This window comes from Passer montanus, unplaced genomic scaffold (assembly GCF_014805655.1).
Source record: "Passer montanus isolate IOZ18808 unplaced genomic scaffold, ASM1480565v1 scaffold43, whole genome shotgun sequence".
NCBI classification, from domain to species: Eukaryota; Metazoa; Chordata; class Aves; order Passeriformes; family Passeridae; genus Passer; species Passer montanus.
This window is the reverse complement of record NW_024369151.1, coordinates 7,055,746-7,075,371: the sequence shown is the minus strand read 5'-3', so window position 1 is coordinate 7,075,371 and position 19,626 is coordinate 7,055,746. Positions and strand designations below refer to the sequence as shown.

Below are 19,626 nucleotides of genomic sequence, written 5' to 3'. Positions count from 1 at the left end.
GCGATTTTAGCTGCCTGATTTTGGTGGCAGAGGTGGGACAGCACCGGGAGCAGAGCGGGGATGATGGACCGCAGGGAAAGTTGCATTTCTGGTTGTCTTAAGGCTTAAACACACTGTAATACGTGGTAATTAATGGAGTTACAGTCCTGACCATCCCACTGGAATCCCCTGGGAGCCACCAGAGGGGTTGGGCAGCCAGGAGGGTGATGGAGACAGCAAATGTAAGTCGGGAAGTTGAAAAGCTGCAAACAAAGGGGCTCTTCTACCTGGGCGAGCAACCCAAAGCTCCTGATCAAAACCAGTGTTATTTTTCAGGCTGGTTTGCTCTTTATGGAGCAATGCAAGGTTCCCTGTGTTTGCTTTGAGGGTTTTTATCCCCCCAGCCTGGGAGTTACGCTATTATTTTTAATCAGGTTTCACTTGTAAGATTTTTAGGCACAAACCTCGTGTTGGTTTGCTTAAACAAATCAAACTAGATATTTCCCTTGATATTGAAGTTTTCTTAAAGGCTGTTGCTGGAAATCTAGTGGTAGATCCCACTTGCATTTATCTTTGCTACTTCAAATAAATGTGAGTGGGAAAGTCAGTGTAATTTATTTTATAAAGTACAAATGGTTAAAAAGGAAAATATTCTCAGAAATGCAGGTTCTGTCTAATCTGTATAATGCGAGCAGCCAAGCAAGAACAAAACAATCCCTGCAAGATGACAAAAGCTTCTGAAATCCAATAATTAGGCATAAGAACATCTCTAAGAATTTGCATGGAAAGCAATCTGCCCTTGGGAAAAGTGTGGCTAAAAACTCCCAAAAATCAGGAACTGAAAACACTGGTCTCTGTGACTGCTGACAACATGCTCTCTTTGCTCTACATTCTGCACTCAAAAAAGGGGGAAAGATTGTGGGAAAGGTTTAAAAATAAAATCTTTTCACCTTTTCCTTGGGCAGCTGCCAACTGCTTGCCTGCCCAACGCCCTCCTGTCCAGCACTGTCCTCGCTGAGCCCCCAGCAGCTTTTCCTCTGTGCTCAGGGAACTTTGTGGTGCCTCTTCCAGAGAAGGCGAATTTTTATTGGTGTTGGAGTGGGAAGCTGAGGTTGGAGAGGAAGAGGACAGAGAGATTCCTGTGCTGTTACAAGTTTTAGCTGGTCTCTGGTGCTGCTCTCAGCCTGCTGGGCTCCCTGTCAAGGGTCAAGGAGACTGCAGTGGGGTTTGGGATATCCCTGACTTTCTCTGTGCTGTCTTCAATTTGAATTATCTGAAAATCATCTCTTGGCTTAGTGTGGCTTGGGGACACCACTAAAACAGGCAGTGGCTCTCCCCCAAAGTTTCTTAAACCTTTTCTGAAAATAAAGCTTGAGTTTTAGGTTCATCATAAAACTTTATAGCCTGCAGCAGCTCTGAGCTGCCAACTGCTTGCCTGCCCAACGCCCTCCTGTCCAGCACTGTCCTCGCTGAGCCCCCAGCAGCTTTTCCTCTGTGCTCAGGGAACTTTGTGGTGCCTCTTCCAGAGAAGGGGAATTTTTACTGGTGTTGGAGTGGGAAGCTGAGGTTGGAGAGGAAGAGGACAGAGAGATTCCTGTGCTGTTACAAGTTTTAGCTGGTCTCTGGTGCTGCTCTCAGCCTGCTGGGCTCCCTGTCCCTGGGGCAGGGTTGGGTCAAGGACACTGCAGTGGGGTTTGGGATGTCCCTGACTTTCTCTGTGCTGTCTGCAATTTGAATTATCTGAAAATCATCTCTTGGCTTAGTGTGGCTTGGGGACACCACTAAAACAGGCAGTGGCTCTCCCCCAAAGTTTCTTAAACCTTTTCTGAAAATAAAGCTTGAGTTTTAGGTTCATCATAAAACTTTATAGCCTGCAGCAGCTCTGGGTGCACTGTGAATGTATGGATCCATTTGTGACCCATTTCATTTTAGTTTTTTCCCTATCCTGCCTACATCTTCTCATCTTTTGGCTGAATTTTTGTTTTTACATCCCCGCCAAGTCGGGCAAGAGGCTGTACAGATGTTCTCTGCTCTGGCAGCTCTGCTATCAGGGTCACAATGCAACAATTTGATCTAACCATTATTATCGTGCTGGCTGACTTCAATAATGCACTTTTAAATCAAAGAGCCTTTGAAGCTTTATTTCCATTGTATTAGACAAATAAACATAGAAGATTTTCACAAACATAAAAGGCATTCACCTTGTAATGTTTGTGGGCTTATTAGTCTCACCAATTTGCATTGTTTTGTTCACATAAAGGATCAAAATGCCCTTTTGCTTGATTTTACATCCTGCCTGTGGATCTTGGGAGTGAGCAGCTCCCCAGGCCCGTGCTGCTGGGGCTGTCCCTCTGCCTGCTGAGTCACAGCTGGCACTTTGGAGCCTGTGTTCAAACAGCCAGGAGGAAAAACCCACTACTTTCATTCGTGCAGAATGTTTACTTGCCTCTTGGAAATACCTTATTTATTTCAGCTGTGCCTGTGCAAAATATGGGAGGGCACTAAAGCTCATAAGGAGTTTAATTTTTAGTGTACCAAATAATTCATTTAAAATCTTAAATGAGTTCATGCTGAGAAGAAAACCCTTAGAATTCAGAGCATTGGAAGGAAAGCTCAGAATCAAACCTAATGATTATTTGACTAACCAGCCCTTCATTAGTTTATTTCTCTAATGAATTATTGAGGCACTGTATACACATCTCAGAATACATTTTTAAAAGCACAACACTGGTCTTAGATTGCAAAAATATAATAGCACTCATGATATAATAATAATAATAGCAATAAGCACACAAAATGCTGCATAAACACTAATTAAAGCTCAGTGTCCCCAAGCAGCAAGCACAGAAGGCAGGATGTTCAGCACATTTGAGGTAAAGAGTACAATTAACACCAAATAAAACAACATTATTCCAAATACAGCTCATGGTACTTGTGGCTGCCCTGCTCTGTTACAAGGGAGAGACAGAGAAAGTGAAATCTGCCCAAGTTCCCAATAAATGCATTGATCCCAAATAGCTGTGAGCAGGTCTGGGTTAGGGGAGGGAACAGAGTTATTTAAATCATCAACACTAACACCTGAGGGGAGTTACCCAAACCCTCTGGAAGCTGCCCCACAGGGCTGTGATGGTCACTTTGGCTCCGGGGGGATTGCTGGGAGATCCTGGTGTGGCTGAAGCCCAGGTCCCTCGAGGGGAGCAGGGGGAGCTGAGAGCCCTCCCTGGGCTGGCTGGGTGCTCTGTGCAAATGATTTTGCTCCTGTCAGTCGCATTCCTCACCGTGCCGAGTTCACCTTGACTCCTCCACAGGCTGGTGCCAGAAGAGATAAAGAAGATGAGTGGATTTGGAGAGAATGTTTAAAAAAAAACAACAAAAAAACCGAACAAATCACCCCGGAAGCTGAGGGTTAAAGGCTCAAAGATGAAGCACAGCATTCAGATGTAAAAGCCCTGCTGCAGCCATAGTCCAGGTCAATAATAAAAGCTTCAGAGTGATGGAAAACCTGCCCTGTCAGTAATTTCTATTCCAAGAGATGTTTGTGATGATGCAGTTTTCAGCTCGAAGTTATAATATTATTTTTCACACCATGCACTTGTCCAGCTTTGTCTCTTGCTTAATTACAGCTTTTTCTTTTCTTTTTTCACGATGTGACGAAATTTCAGTTGGGCAAAATGGCCCCACTTGCTTTTGTAGTGTCCATCCTATGGATCTTTCCAGAAATCAAAATGATTTTGCAACAATTGTCAGCAGTGCCTTGTTCTGTGACAGTCAGCTCAGAAGTACTTCATGATGAGCTTCAATAGGCACAAAAGTAAAAAGAAAAACGTGGTGGGTGATTTCTGCCTTTCCTTGGTACCCACACAGGGAGTGGAGTCCCTTGGGTAACAGGGAGCTGCTGCTCCTGGGCACGGAGCAGGCTCCGGGTGAGCCCAGGGAAAGCTCTTCTGTTTGTCCCCTTCACCCACCAGAAAGGGCAGTTCACTCTCCTGGCCTGGCTAATCCTTCCTTTGCTGGCAATTCCAAAGCCAAGGCTATCAGTGTGCCTGTTCCTGTGGTTTTGGGAGCTTTTTTGATCGTATATTCTTCTTCTGGAGATCGTAGCTGCTGAAATTTTATTGTCTGAATCCTGTAGCTTCTGTTCAATCTCATTTGGAAAAAAAAAAAAAAAAAAGAAAAAATTCCAGCCCTCAGGGCTGTAGAGGAAAGCTTAGGAAAATGAACCCTAAATGCCCTGGCATTCAGACCAATAAAGACAGCCTGGCATCAGTTGTCATGTAAATAACAAGCTTGTAAAATAAACACGGCACATTCCAGCGGTTGTTTGTTAAATCTGCTTCTCCTGCAGTCTGCACTGGGACCCGGTGCCAGCCTTTCCTGGCCAGCAGAGCACCATCCTCCTCCTCTTCCTCCTCAGAACTGCCAGCTTGGGAACAACTTTTCCATGTTGGGAGCAGCAGCAGGGGCTCTGAAGATGAGCCAGATGCTTCTCAGGGCTTTTCCTGGAGAGCAGTTCCTGCCCTCTGCATGGCCCCTGGCTCCACCTGGACAGGTAAGGGGATGCTTGGGCACGTGAGGCTGGATTTCCCATTTACCTTCACACATTAAGGAAGGGAAATCCAACTCCTTGCTGGTCACAATGGCTTTGTCAGTGATGTCTTGAACTTCATTGTACCATATAATACAGAAGATGTTAATCTAAATGTAATCCAGCTGCTGTGGGTCACTATTCCTGAAGTCTGTGTTGAGCTTGCCAGGAGTTAAGTGTGGTAAACTCTTATTTCCTGCTCAGAGCTGGTTTATTTTTGTAACACGGGAGTTTTCAGTAAGTTTGTACTGGAAAAGTGCTTGGCTAAGGCTTTTACTGGTGAAAACAGAACAAAAATGCTTTGCTCAGATTTTTACTGGCATCAGTAGATGAAATGCTTTCCTCAGTTTTATGCTGCAAGCAAATATATACTGATAACTAAATTAACTCCTTGATTAATTAAAACACAACATACATTCTAGCAGGGAAACAGAGCATTCATCCCTAGAAATGTTTACGTGAGAAGATGATGGTTTGATCTGTGATAGCCAGAGTGTGCAGACACATCCTGTGAGGCTGGGCAGAGCTGAGGCAGGAGGCTCAGCCTGGGCAGGGATCTTGTTTGGATACGTGATGCCGTATTTAGAACATACATAAAATAACTCAAAGAGAAAGAAGGAGTGTCCTTTGGCAGCTGCAGAGTAGATTTGTCACACTTGCACCACTGTTTTGTGGTCTGACTGCTGTTTGGAGGAGGATCAGGGACTAAGTGTCCCATCCATCTCCACTGGCCTCAGGTTTTTGTGTATTTGCTGCCCGGAGACCCTCCCTGGCAGCTGTTGGAGCTGTGTGCTCCTCATGCCCTCCCTCGGCTGCCAGCAGCACTCCTCCAAGCTGCAGTTGGCTCCAAACCTTTTGTCCTTTTCTCCTAAACCATCTTTGTGTCCTTGGGTTTCAGCACGAGGGCTGGGTCCTGCTGGCCATCCTCCCCAGAGTGCTGCGACCTGCTGGCCATCCTCCCCAGAGGGCTGGGACCTGCTGGCCATCCTCCCCAGAGTGCTGGGACCTGCTGGCCATCCTCCCCAGAGGGCTGGGTCCCCAGGGCTGTCCTGGCGAGGAGGGGACTCCAGGCTGCAGCTGGGAGCAGCAGGAGGAGGAGGAGGAGGAGGAAGGGCAGAGGGCTGGTGCTGTCCGTGTGCCACCACCGGTGCCGGCAGTGCCAAGTGCCAGCGTTTGTCCAGCACGCTGCCACCCCAGCCCTGTCACAGGCAGGGACACAGGGACACCCTGTGAATCCAGCACTCCCCGGGGCAGGGTGGGAGCAGCTGGCAGGGGGGCAGCAGTTTGCTGCACAAACTCCACAGCAGAACCCACCGTGAAGTGGAATTACTGCTGGTTCCAAGAGTGAAAAGCGTCCCTGTTATCACCCTGCTCACTGCAGCAGGTGGGTGCAAATCTCCTCACATCCCTACCAGCAGAAACCCTCCTGCAAGGAAGCCTCGAGAGAACAGAAATGGTCCAGAATACTGAAATTGAACACGACCTCTTCCTTCTAAAACTGATTCCAAGTTTAGTCTCACCAGATTGCAGAAATCCAGATTGTGCCTTAATTTATTAAAACATCCTGCCATTTAAAATTGCTCAGAATTCCCAGTGCCAGGATGCTCTGCAAGAATTCTCCTTACCATCAAACTTTGGGGATCCAGAGGAAAGAAAGAAAGAAGTTTAGATTTGAACAAGTGAAGCCGCTTTTGAGTTCTGATGCAAAGCCTTCCTTTTTTTCTCTGCCTGACAAAATTCCCCAATAGATTTTTAGAGTTTCATAAGAAAACAAAACAATTCAACACTGCAAAACCTCACATTTCCAGTGACACTCCAAATTCCCTAATTTCACCTCCAACTTCCAAGCCCGCCGGTGCCAGCTGCGATCAGGGGGGGACCCCAAGAGCCGAAGTCGGGCTGGAAAGCCGCGGTTTAAGCGGGGAAAGAAGGCTTGGAGCAGGAATTGTGGCAGGACAGGGGCGAGGAGCAGCGGCTCCGGGGATGCTCGGGCTGGGAGAGCACGAAGCCGTTCTGCGAGTGCCATCCAGGGGACGAGAGCTGCACTTCAGCCGCTGCGGGGGTGGAGAGGAGGAGGAGGAGGAAGCGACCGAAGCCTGGTGATTAAAAGTTTGCGAGCCGCCGGTGCGCAGGGATGGGAGTGGGAATAACGAGCTGAGGAGTGCCGGGAGTTCGGGAAGGGAGCAGAACCTCCGCAGCAGGTCTAAAAATGCTAATTACAGACCCACAGAATGGCTTCGGGGGGGAAAAGAGCTCCAAAATCATCGAGTCCAGCCTGTGACCCATCAGCGCCTTGTTGCTCAGAGCAGAGCGATGAGTGCCAGGCGTTGCTTGGTCTTTCACAAGGACAAAAAATCATCACAGCAGGAGAATAAAGACAGTGCAGAAAGTGGGGTTCAGCAGTGTAGGGGCTCAGCCCAGACTGGGACAGTTGATCTCCCACATAATTTTCCAACAAAAAACAACTCCAACAGGAACCCAGGGGGAGATGGATTTGTAAAGGACTCTCCACACCTGACAGAAAGCTCACACAGTCTGTACATCTGTGTGCAAGCTGAGATGAGCTGTGCTGCTTTGGGAAGGCCATGGAACAGAGGTGACATTGTTGAGAGAGGCTGAACTAGAAACAACTTTCAACAAGTTTCAACTCCTCCAGAACGGTGGCTCCAAACAGCCCCGGGCAGCCCCTTCCGAGGGCGGTGTGATTTAGGGGGACACCGTTTGTGTGACCCTCTGCAGCCCCAGTGACATCTGAAAAAACTGATTTTAACCGCTTTAAGGGGAAACTTTTCTGCTGTGGAGCTGCCCTCGGGGGCGCTGACCCCCACGCTCGGGGCTGAGGGATGGGAGCGGGGGTGGCGGGGCTCACCTTGATGATGAGCGGGTTCCGCAGCATGCTGAGCCGGACCAGCCCCAGCCGCTCGTTCTCCGTGCCCGGGCCCGCCTCGGCCAAGCTCATGGGCGGCCGCCGGGGCCCGGCTCTGCCGCCCGCCATGCTGGGCCGGGCCCGGTCCGGGAACCGGGGAGTCTCGGAGGTGCCGGTGCCGCTCCTGGGGGTCTCTGCACAGTCCTGCTCTGGGGGCTCTCTCGGAGGTGCCGGTGCCGGGGCTATCTCGGTGGTCGCGGTGCGGATCCCAACCCCGGGGCTCTCTGCACGGCCCCGGTGCCGTTCCTATCCCGGGGCTCTCTACACGGCCCCGGGTGCCGTTCCCGTTCCCGGGGCTCTCTGCACGGCCCCGGGTGTGGATCCCGTTCCCGGGGCTCTCTGCACGGCCCCGGTGCCGTTCCTATCCCGGGGCTCTCTGCACGGCCCGGGTGCCGTTCCTACCCCGGGGCTCTCTGCACGGCCCCGGGTGTGGGTCCCGTTCCCGGGGCTCTCTGCACGGCCCCGGTGCCGTTCCTATCCCGGGGCTCTCCCTCAGAACTGGCGTCCGTCTCCAGGCAACAGGCGGTGCGCCGCTCTGATGGGTCCGGCTGGGGCCGCTTCCGCCGGGAGGAACGGATGAGCGGGGCGCGGGTTGCGGGGGCCGGCGGCGCGGGCGCACACCGCGTGGAGGTAGCGGCGGGCCCGGCGGGGCCGGGGGCGCGGGGCGGCGGGGCCGGGGCGGGCTGTGGGCTTCTCACACCCATCCCGGGCTGCCCAGAGCGCCGTGGGAGCGCCGGGAGTCTCCCTCGGTAGCCCGGGAGCGGCGGGGCGCGGCCCGGCCGCGCTCAGCCGGGGTGTATCGGTGCCTGGGCCTAGGGCGGGCTGTGCTCGGAGCTCCGCGGGGCTTTGGGCCGCTCGTTCCCCTCGCTGCCGGGGAGGGCATGCCCGGCACCGGCCGCCGGGGCGAGCTGCCCTGGGCATGCGAGATTCAAGGGCGGGGGTGCTGCGCGGTGAGTGTTTATACGCGCTGGGTGTAGAAAACGTGCTCAGAATGCTTCCTGCTCCTGTGTGTGACTGAGATCTGCCGGCAGGGCCGAGCTCGGCCCCTCAGGAGCTTCTGATCAGGGAGTTTTGGGTGTAGTGCTGGTGAGTCTCGTATTTCTTTGTGGCTTTTGGCGTGGCGCTGTTTCAGTGCTGAAAGCTGAGTTGAACATACCAGTCAGACGCTGCTTAGCTGTTCAAAATCAAATAGTTATTAAATTAATAGTTAATTATTAGTAGTTATTGAATTTATTAAAGCGTTTCTTGTTGTAGGAAAGCACTTTGGAGGCTGGGGGCAGCTGTGATGCACATCTGTTTGGCAAAGGAGGCAGCAGCTTTTCCTAGGCACTTCACAAAACTAACTGGATTGAAAAGTAAGAGTTTAAGATAGAGTTTGGTTTTTAATTGTTAAGGTTTTGGGTGGGTTTTGTGCTTTTTGTTGGGGGATGTTTTATTGTAAACAGAACCTGTATAAATGACAACACTTCAATAAAACTCCTCTCTTTTACTTAAAGAGAAGAAAAATGAAAGGCAAAGCCCATTCAGGTGATTTTCAAGTCCAGGATGTTGTCAAGAAGAAGAAAAAGAAGAAGAGGAAACCAAATGAATCCAACAACAACCACGAAAATGCTGAAACTGTGGAAGATGCAGAGCCTGGCCACACTTCCCCAGTGCTCTTTGAAGATCCAGCAGCACAGGGCAGGGAAAAGAAGAAAAAACTGAAAAGAAAGGCTGAGAAGCAGCAGACTCTGCTGGATAATTACTTTGTGAAGGTGGAACGGGGGGTCAGCAATGGGACTGCAGCAGCTGCTTCCCCGAGGAAGAAGAAGAGGAGGAAGGGTGAGGACAGCAGCCACGAGCTCAGCTGTGTCCCTGTGAGCCAGGAGGGTGCTGCTGCCTGTGGTTACTCCAAAACACACAAGAAGAAAAGGAAAGAGAAGCAGCAGCCTGAAGAGGATGAGGTGGGTGAGCTGCCTCCCCCTGAGGAACACAAGGGCCACAAAGAGAAAGCCAAAAAGAAGAGGAAGAAGAGGAGGGAGGGCACAGCTGAGCCACTGCTGCCACCCTCAGAGCAGGACAGGGGCTGGATTTCACCTGCAGCTGAGGATGGAGCCTGTGATGCTGCCTCTGGCACCTCTGAGGTGTCCTTGGAGCTCCCTGCTGGCTTTTCCACACCCAGTAAAGCAGCTGGGAGAGCTGCAAAGGCCCCCAAGAGCAGCGCTTACGTCGTGGAAGAAAGCTCCTCAGACTCTGATGTGATGTAAGTTGGGGTTCTGTTGTGGGGTTTTTTCCTTCCTCTGCTTCCCAAATACATTTCTGTTGTGTTATTTGTCTTTTTTTCATTCTGGTTTGAGTGTGTTTCAAAGGAAAATTTGGAACTTACACAGCATTTGTGCTGTTAGAGACCAGCTCTGAAACCTCAGTTTGCTTGTGGAGATCCAACAGCAATTTTTAAGAACAGTGTAGGCTCTTCTTCAGTGTAGGCTCTTTTCTCCTCTTTAAAACTGTAGGTGTAGAAATAACTTACCTGCAAACAATTCACATTAAAAAAAATGGGGGGAAAAGTATTTCATTTGTTCAAGTTGATATTTATAGTGAACATGTGCATTTGAACCAAGCAGCTGGTAAGGTCAGCTAAACAATTGAATGTTCTGTGCAGATAAATGCTCGTGTAAGGAGTTCTTGATGCCTTTGCAGTGTCTAGAAAACAGAACAGGAGCACTAGTAAGAGACAGATGGAAAAAATCTGGGCCAGTGCTAGCAAGAGGCATTAATTCTTCAGTGTGCCCATGTGTGAGAGTTTTGTGGAGTTTCAGAACTTCAGAAAGCTCCTTGATTATTGTAAGTATAGAAAGTTGGAAATAAATTACAATTATTGTGTTAAAAGGTTAGAAATGCAAGGCAGTGGATGTGTGAAATATTTTTTGTCCTGTAATTAACAAATATGTTAATTCCTTTAATAGTAGAGATGTTAACAACATCCATCTCTGGTCTGGAGTTCTAGTGATGTATTTGATTTTATTTTATGCCTTTTTTTTTATATTAGGACACCAAAAGCCTTGGGATCACGTGAAGAGCAGCAGAACAATTCCTTTGCTGAATTGGCAGCCTCTGATGAGGTCAGCGTGGATGGTGACTTCAATTCTTCTGCCATGACTTCAGTTGTGGATTTGGATACTGCAAGACAACAACTGGAAGAGTTTATTCCTCATGTGAAGAATATATCAGACAGTTCAATCAAGAAAATGGCTGGGAGAGACCTCACGAGGTTTAAGGAGTTTAAAAAGCAGGGTGAGCTCTCTGAAATCCTGTAGCAGTGAGGAGGGACTGTGGAGCTGTGCTGATGTTTGGACAGAGGGACAAGTCTCTTGTGTCTGTTGCACCCACGGTCTGGTTCACTTCATTCCACTGACAGATTTTCTGTTTCTTTTGTAGGATCTGCTTCCACACTGGCAGATTTCAGTCCAAACTTGTGTGTTAATTGCTGATTCCCAGCTGGTTTTGTCTCTTTCAGTTGTCTCTTTTCCCCTCTGAATTTGTTGATACCTGAAATGTGCAAGAGATGGTACTTGAGGTTTGATTTTTTTTTTTTTTAACCTTTCTGTATTTTAGGTATGGCTGTCAAGTTTGGCAGATTTACCCAGAAAGAAAATAAACAAATCCGGAAAAACGTTGAAGAGTTCTTAGCACTTACTGGAATAGACTGTGCTGAAAAACTTTTGTTTACCTCGAGGTATCCAGAAGATAAACACACCATCCAGCGCCTGAAAACAGAACATCATTTTTGTGAAAAAATCTGTGAGTATTTAACTTCATCCTCAGCTGAATGTTGCATTCTGCATCCTGGTGATATCCTGGCATATCCTGTAAAATAATAAATAATAATACTGTAAAGTAGTTTTTATTGAAAATCACTGATATTGTTAGATTTGGTAAGAAGGTGCTGACATGGTGTAGTTGATAATCTGCACAGCCCACTGTTCTTATTATCTGGTCTCAAATAGGAAGAGTTTAGAGATTAAATATGGTAAAGACTTCCAGACTTGCATTTGGGCTTTATGGCTTTAAGTGTATTATTTGCTAAACTGTAATTAAGGTTACTGATGGCAGCTGTGAGTGATTAAGTCCTGTGTGAAATTGTCACCAATAAATAGGTGGCAGGTGCAGGACTCAGCGGGGTGGAAGGGACTGAGCCATGCCAGTCTTCCAAGACGTGGGGATCTCCTCAGTCACCAGGAGCTTTATTCTGTGTGTGGTGACATCATCTCAGGCAAGGCAGAGTAAAGGGCAGCCTGTCATGGATCAGGATGCTGGCATCAAACTACAGATTTGTTCTCTGTGGTTATTTCAGCCACACAATCTTTCCTCTGCATCAGCACAATTCCCTGATGTTGACTTTGATTCCAGTGTGGGAGTTTGCTCCTGGGCTGGGAGGATTTGGCAGAAAGTCTCATCAGTGTCCTGTGCCTTGCAGTCCCCCCTGCTGCCCAGGGTGGCTGTGTGTTCCCAGGGGTTGGTCTCTGGATCTTCCCTGCAGCAGAGATCTTCACTTGGTTTTTGCTGCTGCCCCCAGTGCCTGCTTTTCCCAGCTGGAACAGTCTGGGAGCACCCAGGGTCTCCTCAGCTCCTGCCTGGTGGCTGTCTCATGTCTCTCTTTAATGGGAGTGTTCAGCATGCCAATTAAATTTTAATCACACCTGGATCAAATGCACAGTCCATGCAGTTTGTAGCTGGTGAGTGGAAAGAATCTGTTGTTGGCACCATGGCCATGACAATGTGTGGTGTTGGGTTTTGGGGTTTGTTTCATTGTGGCCTCACCACTGTTAGAAATGATTGTTCAAAATGATCTTTACCTTCCAGCTGAGGGCATACCCCGGCCCTGGAGGCTGATATATTATCGAGCAAGGAAGATGTTTGACCCAAATAATTATAAAGGAAGGTAAGGGAATACTTTACAAGTGTTTCTGAATGCTAACATCAGTCTGTGTTGATTATTTGTAAATGAAAAATGGATTCAGATGAGGCTCATCTCTCCCATTTGTGCCAGTTACTGTGACTTAATTGATAGCTCATTTCCCCTTATTGATTCCTCTGTTCTAAAATGTGACTTGAAGTGATAGTGATGATCAACACTGATCACCTGCACATGTTACAGCTCTTTAAGAGGTTGAAATGGTTTCAATTTACAGCTGAAGCTGTGCCCATTTCCTCAACCAGGTATACTGCAGAAGAAAAAGAGAAATTAAAGAAGTACCAAGCTCTGCATGGCAATGATTGGAAGAAGATTTCTGAGTTGATGTCTCGTTCTAACCTCTCAGTTGCTATGAAATTCTCTGAAATCAAGTCAGGTATGTAATTTTAAGAAAAACAATTCATTTTGTGTAATGTTATTTGAACTGTACAATATAGGTGCCCTAAACATAAGGAAAAAGTCCTTCAAGTATGAGGTCTTTAATTAATTGATTTGTAGTGATGGTTCTCTTCTTCACACCACTGATTGCATTTTCATGTGGAAAGGATAAGAAAGATCTCTGAAAGAAAATGGAGAAAAAGTGGAACAAATATAACTCTATTAACAGAACTGACATCTAAAAAAGATGATTTCATGGGAAGGGCAGAAGGAATTTGGTAGCCAGGTTTAAAAAGATAACAATTGGAGATCAGACTGTTCTTCAGTGTTTAGGCTGAACTCTCAAGCTTAGTATGCAGGGGGGTTTCTAGGACATGTGTTAAGGAGTTGGTCCCATAAATAAAAATCATGCAAAGGGAAACATTTGCTCTTTTGCCTTTTTCCCCCTAATCATTCATGATAAATTGTGCCTTAACCTGGTGGGTTTTCAATTCTAGCTATTAACTATGGTCCTTGGACAGAGGAAGAGACCCGGAAGTTAATGAGTGCGGTGAAAGATGTGATGTGGAGAAAGCTGAGAACAGAAAACCCAAGTTCTCTTTCCTCCCTGGAAGAGTCAAGCACAGATCTCTGGATTGACCGTGAGCAGCTGCACCAGCCCCTGCCCTGGACTGAGATTGAAACCAAAGTGGGAAGTCGATACTGGAGACAGTGCAAACAGAAATGGTGAGGGCTTGGACTAAACTGGCATATAAAATGTGTTCTGGGGTGTATTTATTCTGCAAAACGTGTGGTTTGCACCATGGTGATCCTTTGGTAGGACAGGTAAGAGATTGTAGAGCACAGAAGAGGAATTGCAGGTGAGTCTGAGACAAATAACTCCTTGCTAGCTGCAGCAAGTTCTCTGACAGCAATCTGTTTGCTCTGATATCTGCCTGGTGTGCTGAGGCCTGAGCAGCAGAGTTGACTTACTGCTGAACCCTGGGCATTGTGACTAACACCAGCAGTATTATTTAGCTGAAAATAGATGATTGAGACTCTTATGCCAGCTGTTTAACACCAAAGCAGCTGCTTCAGAAACTTTCACATAACCTTGTGTAGTTATCTGCAAGAAATGTATCATTTTGAGAAACTTTCCCAACTGACAGGAATAGCAGCCTCTTTGTAGGGTATTTTAGGGGAAAACCTCCCAGCCAAGGCCTTGGCCCCTGCTGGTTGGGAAGTGTGCCATCAGATCCAGGTGTTCCTGAGCTAAAAATATAATCAAGTCACTTTGTCTTGCTGATTTGTGGCCTATAAAAGCTGGACCCACTTTTGGGGTGAATTTGGAGACCTAACCTGGGGGTGGACACACTGTGTAGGATGTCCCAGTTGCTGGGAAGGGTTCTCCAGGTCCTGCTGTGAAATGGGACTCCCTAGTGACACGGTCTGGATGATGGTAAAATATTGAGGCAATTGGTGATGGATCTTTCTCAATCACCATCCTTTCATATAATAATGATTAGTGCATACTCTTGCACATTTTTGCTTTTGCTAAAGTCAAAACTGTGTAGTTTTATTGAATGTATCATTTTACTTTTTTGTTGTCTTAATATTCATAGTAAAACAAGACCATTCTTCCCATTGATAACTGTGTCCCTTCAATTCCCCCTGTCACTTGGCAGAACACTGCCTCTCTGTGACAGCAGCAGCATCTTAATGCTTGGAATTTCTTGAATTGATTGATAGCAACCTGGTTTTGTGTGTTTTCAAAGGAATTCAATTTTAACAAACAAATTGACCAGAGTGCCGAGGCTGCACAGAGGGACCAATGGATTACGGACCAAGATCACTCTTATTAAAAGGCAAGTCCTGAGCACTGGGATGTTTTTGTATCTCCCACTTCAGAGCTGTGCTTATAAAAGTTGGCAGGGTGAGAACAGCCTGCTTTGCAGCTTGATACATGGTTTGTAATCATTCTTTCTGTGGACAGAATGTCCTGGAATTTCTGACTGGGGGAGCTGGGAGCACTGAATGATGTCCTGAGTTCTGCTTGCAAACTGCTTCTGTCTCACTTTCACAGGTTGTATGAAACAAAAGCAGAGGATGCCAGTGAAGTAAACTGGGATGAACTCAGTAATGCTATGGGGTAAACCTCCTTTCCTTCTTTTTATGGATTCAAAGGGTAATGAAAGCGGAGGAATCAAAGTTCTGATACTTTTACAACTGTAGGAATTGTTCAGTTTGGAAACATTACAGTTGCATATCCTGCCATAGCACTGAGCAGGAAGCCAAGATCTGAAACCCTTAACATTCCAAATACTGGAGTGTTGTGTAGCTGTGCTTCCAAATGTTCATCAACTAATGGGAAAAATTATGATTTGATATTACAGGTTGATTTTTATTTGTATTCCATCCTTTCTACCTAAATCTAAGCTGGGGTTTGACTTGCATCACTCTCAGGAATGGGTAACTCAGTAACAATTAAGCTTTATGATAGTTCCTTGCACCACTAATTAATTTTTTGAACTCTTCTCTTTGCAGAGATGTTCCTAGAGTCTATGTTCAATCCAAGTTTTATAGGCTAAAAGTGTCCTTTGTCCCTTTATGGAAAAGAAGGACTTTTTCTGGTCAGTATGCCAGCTCTTTGTATGTATGTGCTCCTCAAGGCTTTGGTTTGAATCTCAGAGGATACTTACTCTGGTTCAGTTTTTTCCAAATTGGCTAAAATCTTTGTCTTTATACTTATTTTACTAAATGCTTTTTTTATAACTTTCAATGTTCTCTTCATGCAATTGCTTATGAACCTGTTCTTTTTAATACCTTGGCTTGAAAAGTTTTAACACTGTGCATTTTAATTTCTCTTTGCATGTCTGTGTTATGCCTGATCTCCCTGCATCCCCTGTGATCAGAACAGTACAGATACTTTGTGAATTTAACAATGACAACACAATTTCTGTGAGATGCTGTTCCTCTACAGATCCAATTAAACCCTTTTTATTTTTTTTCTCATAGAAATCATTGATTATCTGTATGAAAATGCACTCCCAGAACTTGAAGAAAAGTTAAGGGAAGAAGAGGGGAAACACAGTACTTCGGTCACTTCAACAGCCAGGCAGCAGCAGAAGGCTTTCAGATTCAGTGACATTTTTGACTCCAATGATGAGATACTCAATGACATTTTTGACTCCAGTGACGAGAGTGATTAATGGATTGTCCTAAAAGCAATGCCTAATTTGCATATTTAACTGCAAATGGGTCTGGTTGAAAGTGGGTGCAGCTCAGCAGCTGCAGGTACCCAGGCTGCTGACAGGGGGAGAGTCAGGAGAGCACCTCTGATTGCCTCGTTTCATCCTGAGGATTGAGTTAAACAGAGCTTCTGTGCCACATTTTATTTAATTCAGCTGTGCTTTTACAAGTTTTCATGTAAGCATAGAAGTTGCTTTCTAAATGTCTTAAACTCCTTTTTTTTGTGGAGTTCAGAGCTGCTGTTTTCCCTTTATGAATGAACTTGGTTTTCAGAATATTATTTTTTTTAAATTCATGGCACTGGAAAAAGGTTTTCAGTTTGCTTTTAAAACTGTAATAATCAAGTCTTAAGACGTGCTGTTTTCATCACCACAACTAACTTTTGAGGGTTTTTTTTAACAGGTATCTTAAAAGCAACTGATTTTATTTTTGATGCAGCCTTATACTTTTCTCACTCCTTATAAAAAAAGGCTTTTGTCTGTTACTGTTCATCATTGCATGCTAACCAAAACAAATAATATAAAATGTTGTATTTAATATTTGGAATACAGAGACAAAACAGTGTATATATATACATATGCATACATATATATTTTTATTTTGCCAAGGAGAATTTCTACATTTTAATAAGTAATAAGATGGAGGTTGTACTTGTGTTTTGTATGATAATTTTAATTCTCTGCCTGCAGTGATTATTTGTAAATTGACTGAATTAATGTAAAAAGCCCCAAAGGTATCTTACTGTGTAAATTCTTTATGAGGCTTGTTTATATTTCCTATATGCTGTACTAGACAGTAAAGCAAGAAGACTCAATCCCTGCTTTTTCAGGGTTATTTTGATAAGTGACAATTTCCCTCTTCAATTCTAATAATCATCAGTGAAAACCCAGAACTTTCAATGGCTTGAAATAAAGGCCTTGTTGGAGGGTCTGGAAGGTGACTTACAGCAAGGGATTTTAAAGAAAAATTTGCCATATTTAATTGTGTCTGGCTTTGGTCTCTCTGGAGAGAAAGCACTGGGATTTTTGTGAGACAGGCCCAGCCTCCCCTGCACCAGCCACTGCTTTGAGGGAAAAGTTTTCCAGCTAAGAGATGAAATGGGATGGGGGAAGGAAAACACACACCACTTCCACTTTGGTCTTTGTGTGTTGCTTCATGGGTTTGAAGATTAAAAACTGAAAAACTTGACTTTCTGAACCTAAAAAGTTTGTATTTTTCAAAGTTGTTTTTTTTTTTTCCTGGAAAACGGAGATGCTTTGTACTGTGTGCAGGCAAGAGCACAAACAATGCCTGGTTTTTGAGTTTGTAAAGTAAATCTTGCAGAAATAAACTTTGTCTCCATGCTGAGATTTATTTTATTCTTTGCTTTTAAAAGAAAACAGTTGTGGCACCTCACTCCAAAGACAGTGAAAAGAATAATTTGACCGAGTTCAATAAAGTTGATGGAATTTAATAAAGTTTTAACAGTGGTTTACCAAGGTTTGAAGTTCACCTTATTAATGATTTATTCATTAGTACTAATTTCAGTTGCTCTCAGTCACTTACCAAGGAGCTGGTGTGAGTAAGGGATCCCAAACCTTGGGAGGTTTCCCTGCTCCAGGGCATTCCCCTGGCCTTCAATCCAGCTGTAATTCAGTTCTTAGGGTGAAATTGGTGCTTGTTAATCAGCAGTACACACAGAACAGATGCCTTTGTTTTAGCTCATTCTCCACTCATTATCTTGCATGTTTGGGGTTCAAAACCACCTTTCAAAATATTTTTGTGAGGTACTTTCACTCCCTTGTGAGCCGGGAGCATTCCAGCTCAAAGGGTCACCTCAGGGCAAGACTCCTGTTACTCCCTCCCAGAAACCACCCAGGAAAATCTTGATGATTCTCCTTAAAAGCAGTTTCTCTGCTAAAAATGAGCAAGCCAGGGCTGGAATTGTAAACTTGGAGCCATCACTGCACTGGCTGCTTTGGGCAAACACAAACCTGAGGCAAGAGGCTTCCATCTCCCTGGGAATGGAGCAAGGAAACTCCTTCCCCTTCATCTCCTTGGGTGAGGTGTCCAATCTGTGAGCACAGGAGTAAATAATTGCATGTTGATTATTTCCCAGGTGCTGCAAGGCACAAGAAGGAGGTTTTTCCCTTTGCCATCCTCTTCCCCAGACCCGTGGGATTACAGGCAGTTCTTTCAGGTGGATATTTCAGTATAACTGCAAACAGAGCAAACTGCAGAGGTTAAAAAAAAAAACAAACCAAAAAACCAAAGAGGCTTCACAGAATGATGAAGAAAATAACATTGACAAAGCTTTGTGTATCAGACTACATTATAAATAAGAGCATGACAGATCCTTCAGGTGTAAAAGCACCCTAAAAACTTGGGTGTTTCAAGCAGATGTGTCACTCCAAGCACTTCCCTGGCATCTTCATGGCCTGAGTGGTGTTACAGCACAGAACTCTTCAGCTGTGTGGCAATATCAAAGACAGACGAGTTCCAAGGCTGTGTTTGCAGCACTTCAAAGCTGAATGAGCAGCTGAAGATCAAACGGGGACTTGCTTTTTTCACCCCTCTTTCCTGTAAGGTCTTAACCAAGGAGGTGGAGAAAGGTGATGCTGATTTAACTTGGGTTAAAGTTACAAGATGCTTATGTAGCTTGAGGTAAAGGACACCAATAGAACCTGAACCATAACTTTGTATATTTATATAACCTGAATCATAACTTTCTCTACAATGCAGTAGCCAGTGTATGGTTAGCTAGTTGCTTAATGCTTAAATAAACAGAAATTTGCCAGGTGAATAACCTCAGAAACAGACAAGCGTAGCTATACTGGGAAGCAGGAGGATGTACAAACGAGAAATTGGCAAATATAAAGCAAATTAACCAGAAAATGAAGAATTTAGTCTGGTTAGATCCAGAAAGACCAAGGAACACGATAACTGCACATGCTCTGAAGACAAAGCTGAAAAGTTCATTTGCAAAGACCCCCAAAACCACCTAAACTGGGGAGGAGCAAGCTTAGTAGAAAAAAAGTATTTATGAGCATGAAACTGCACATGCTCTGAAGACAAAGCTGAAAAGTTCATTTGCAAAGACCCCCAAAACCACCTAAATTGGGGAGGAGCAAGCTTAGTAGAAAAAAACTATTTATGAGCATGAGATAGCATTATGTAAATTAGCTCCAGCACATATATGATGTTATAATGACATAACACTAAGTAATACTGTATAAATAAACCACAGCATTTAACAAGGATGAGTGAGATGCAGAAACCCCCCTCGCCTCCAGCACTGCAAATACCTGCTCTGTTGACACCAGTTTATGGTGGTTTATTTCCAACCAGTCTTTTCGAGCACCGTCCGTCCGTCCGTGAGGCGGTGCCGGGGCTATAACACCGCTCGAACCCATCACGGTCCGTCCGTGAGCCGGTGCTGGGGCTATAACCCCGCCCAGGCCCAGACCATGCCTCAGTTTCCCCGCCCGGGCCCGGCCCTGTGCCTCAGTTTCCCCTCCCGAGCCCGCCCCCGTGCCTCAGTTTCCCCGCCGCCCCTCTGGGCCGGGCCGCTGCGCAGCGACTCCGCCTGGCACGATA

The 19,626-nt window shown here is 45.8% G+C and overlaps 2 protein-coding genes and 1 long non-coding RNA gene across 5 annotated transcripts in view; 1 reads left to right on the top strand and 2 right to left on the bottom strand.

Moving 5' to 3' along the window:
* The window catches only part of CFAP77 (cilia and flagella associated protein 77), a 57,975-nt gene extending 50,412 nt beyond the window's left edge, over window positions 1-7,563 (bottom strand). Inside the window, exon 1 of the mRNA XM_039720216.1 lies at window positions 7,434-7,563. Within this exon, the coding sequence (XP_039576150.1) occupies window positions 7,434-7,559 (126 nt within the window). The 5' untranslated portion in view covers window positions 7,560-7,563. The remainder of the gene's footprint in view (window positions 1-7,433) is intronic.
* A 514-nt stretch (window positions 7,564-8,077) lies between these two features.
* TTF1 (transcription termination factor 1) lies at window positions 8,078-18,285 on the top strand. Of its 3 annotated transcripts, none has more exons than XM_039720171.1 (12): window positions 8,078-8,120; window positions 8,745-8,845; window positions 8,987-9,732; window positions 10,519-10,763; window positions 11,085-11,270; window positions 12,333-12,411; window positions 12,690-12,820; window positions 13,320-13,548; window positions 14,577-14,666; window positions 14,885-14,950; window positions 15,346-15,431; window positions 15,817-18,285. In XM_039720171.1, exons 3-12 carry the CDS (start codon window positions 8,996-8,998, stop codon window positions 16,008-16,010), a joined length of 2,043 nt encoding a protein of 680 aa, XP_039576105.1. In that variant the 5' UTR covers window positions 8,078-8,120; window positions 8,745-8,845; window positions 8,987-8,995; the 3' UTR covers window positions 16,011-18,285. The 3 variants fall into 3 exon arrangements, with proteins under 3 accessions (XP_039576105.1, XP_039576107.1, XP_039576106.1); XM_039720173.1 differs by lacking the exon at window positions 8,078-8,120 and adding an exon at window positions 8,131-8,440; XM_039720172.1 differs by lacking the exon at window positions 8,078-8,120 and adding an exon at window positions 8,131-8,576.
* On the bottom strand, window positions 16,689-19,506 carry LOC120507460. Its single transcript, XR_005628768.1, has 2 exons — window positions 19,335-19,506; window positions 16,689-18,618 (listed from the first exon to the last, which is right to left on the bottom strand). It is a non-coding gene; the product is annotated as an uncharacterized LOC120507460 (long non-coding RNA).
* Between the last annotated feature and the right edge of the window lie 120 nt (window positions 19,507-19,626).

Excerpts from the sequence above, each read along its gene's own strand:
- TTF1 (XM_039720171.1), top strand. The coding sequence starts at position 8,996 with ATGAAAGGCAAAGCCCATTCAGGTGATTTTCAAGTCCAGGATGTTGTC. Across the intron at positions 11,271-12,332 it reads TCATTTTTGTGAAAAAATCT|CTGAGGGCATACCCCGGCCC; the intron begins GTGAGTATTTAA and ends TTTACCTTCCAG. Across the intron at positions 15,432-15,816 it reads GAAAAGAAGGACTTTTTCTG|AAATCATTGATTATCTGTAT; the intron begins GTCAGTATGCCA and ends TTTTTCTCATAG.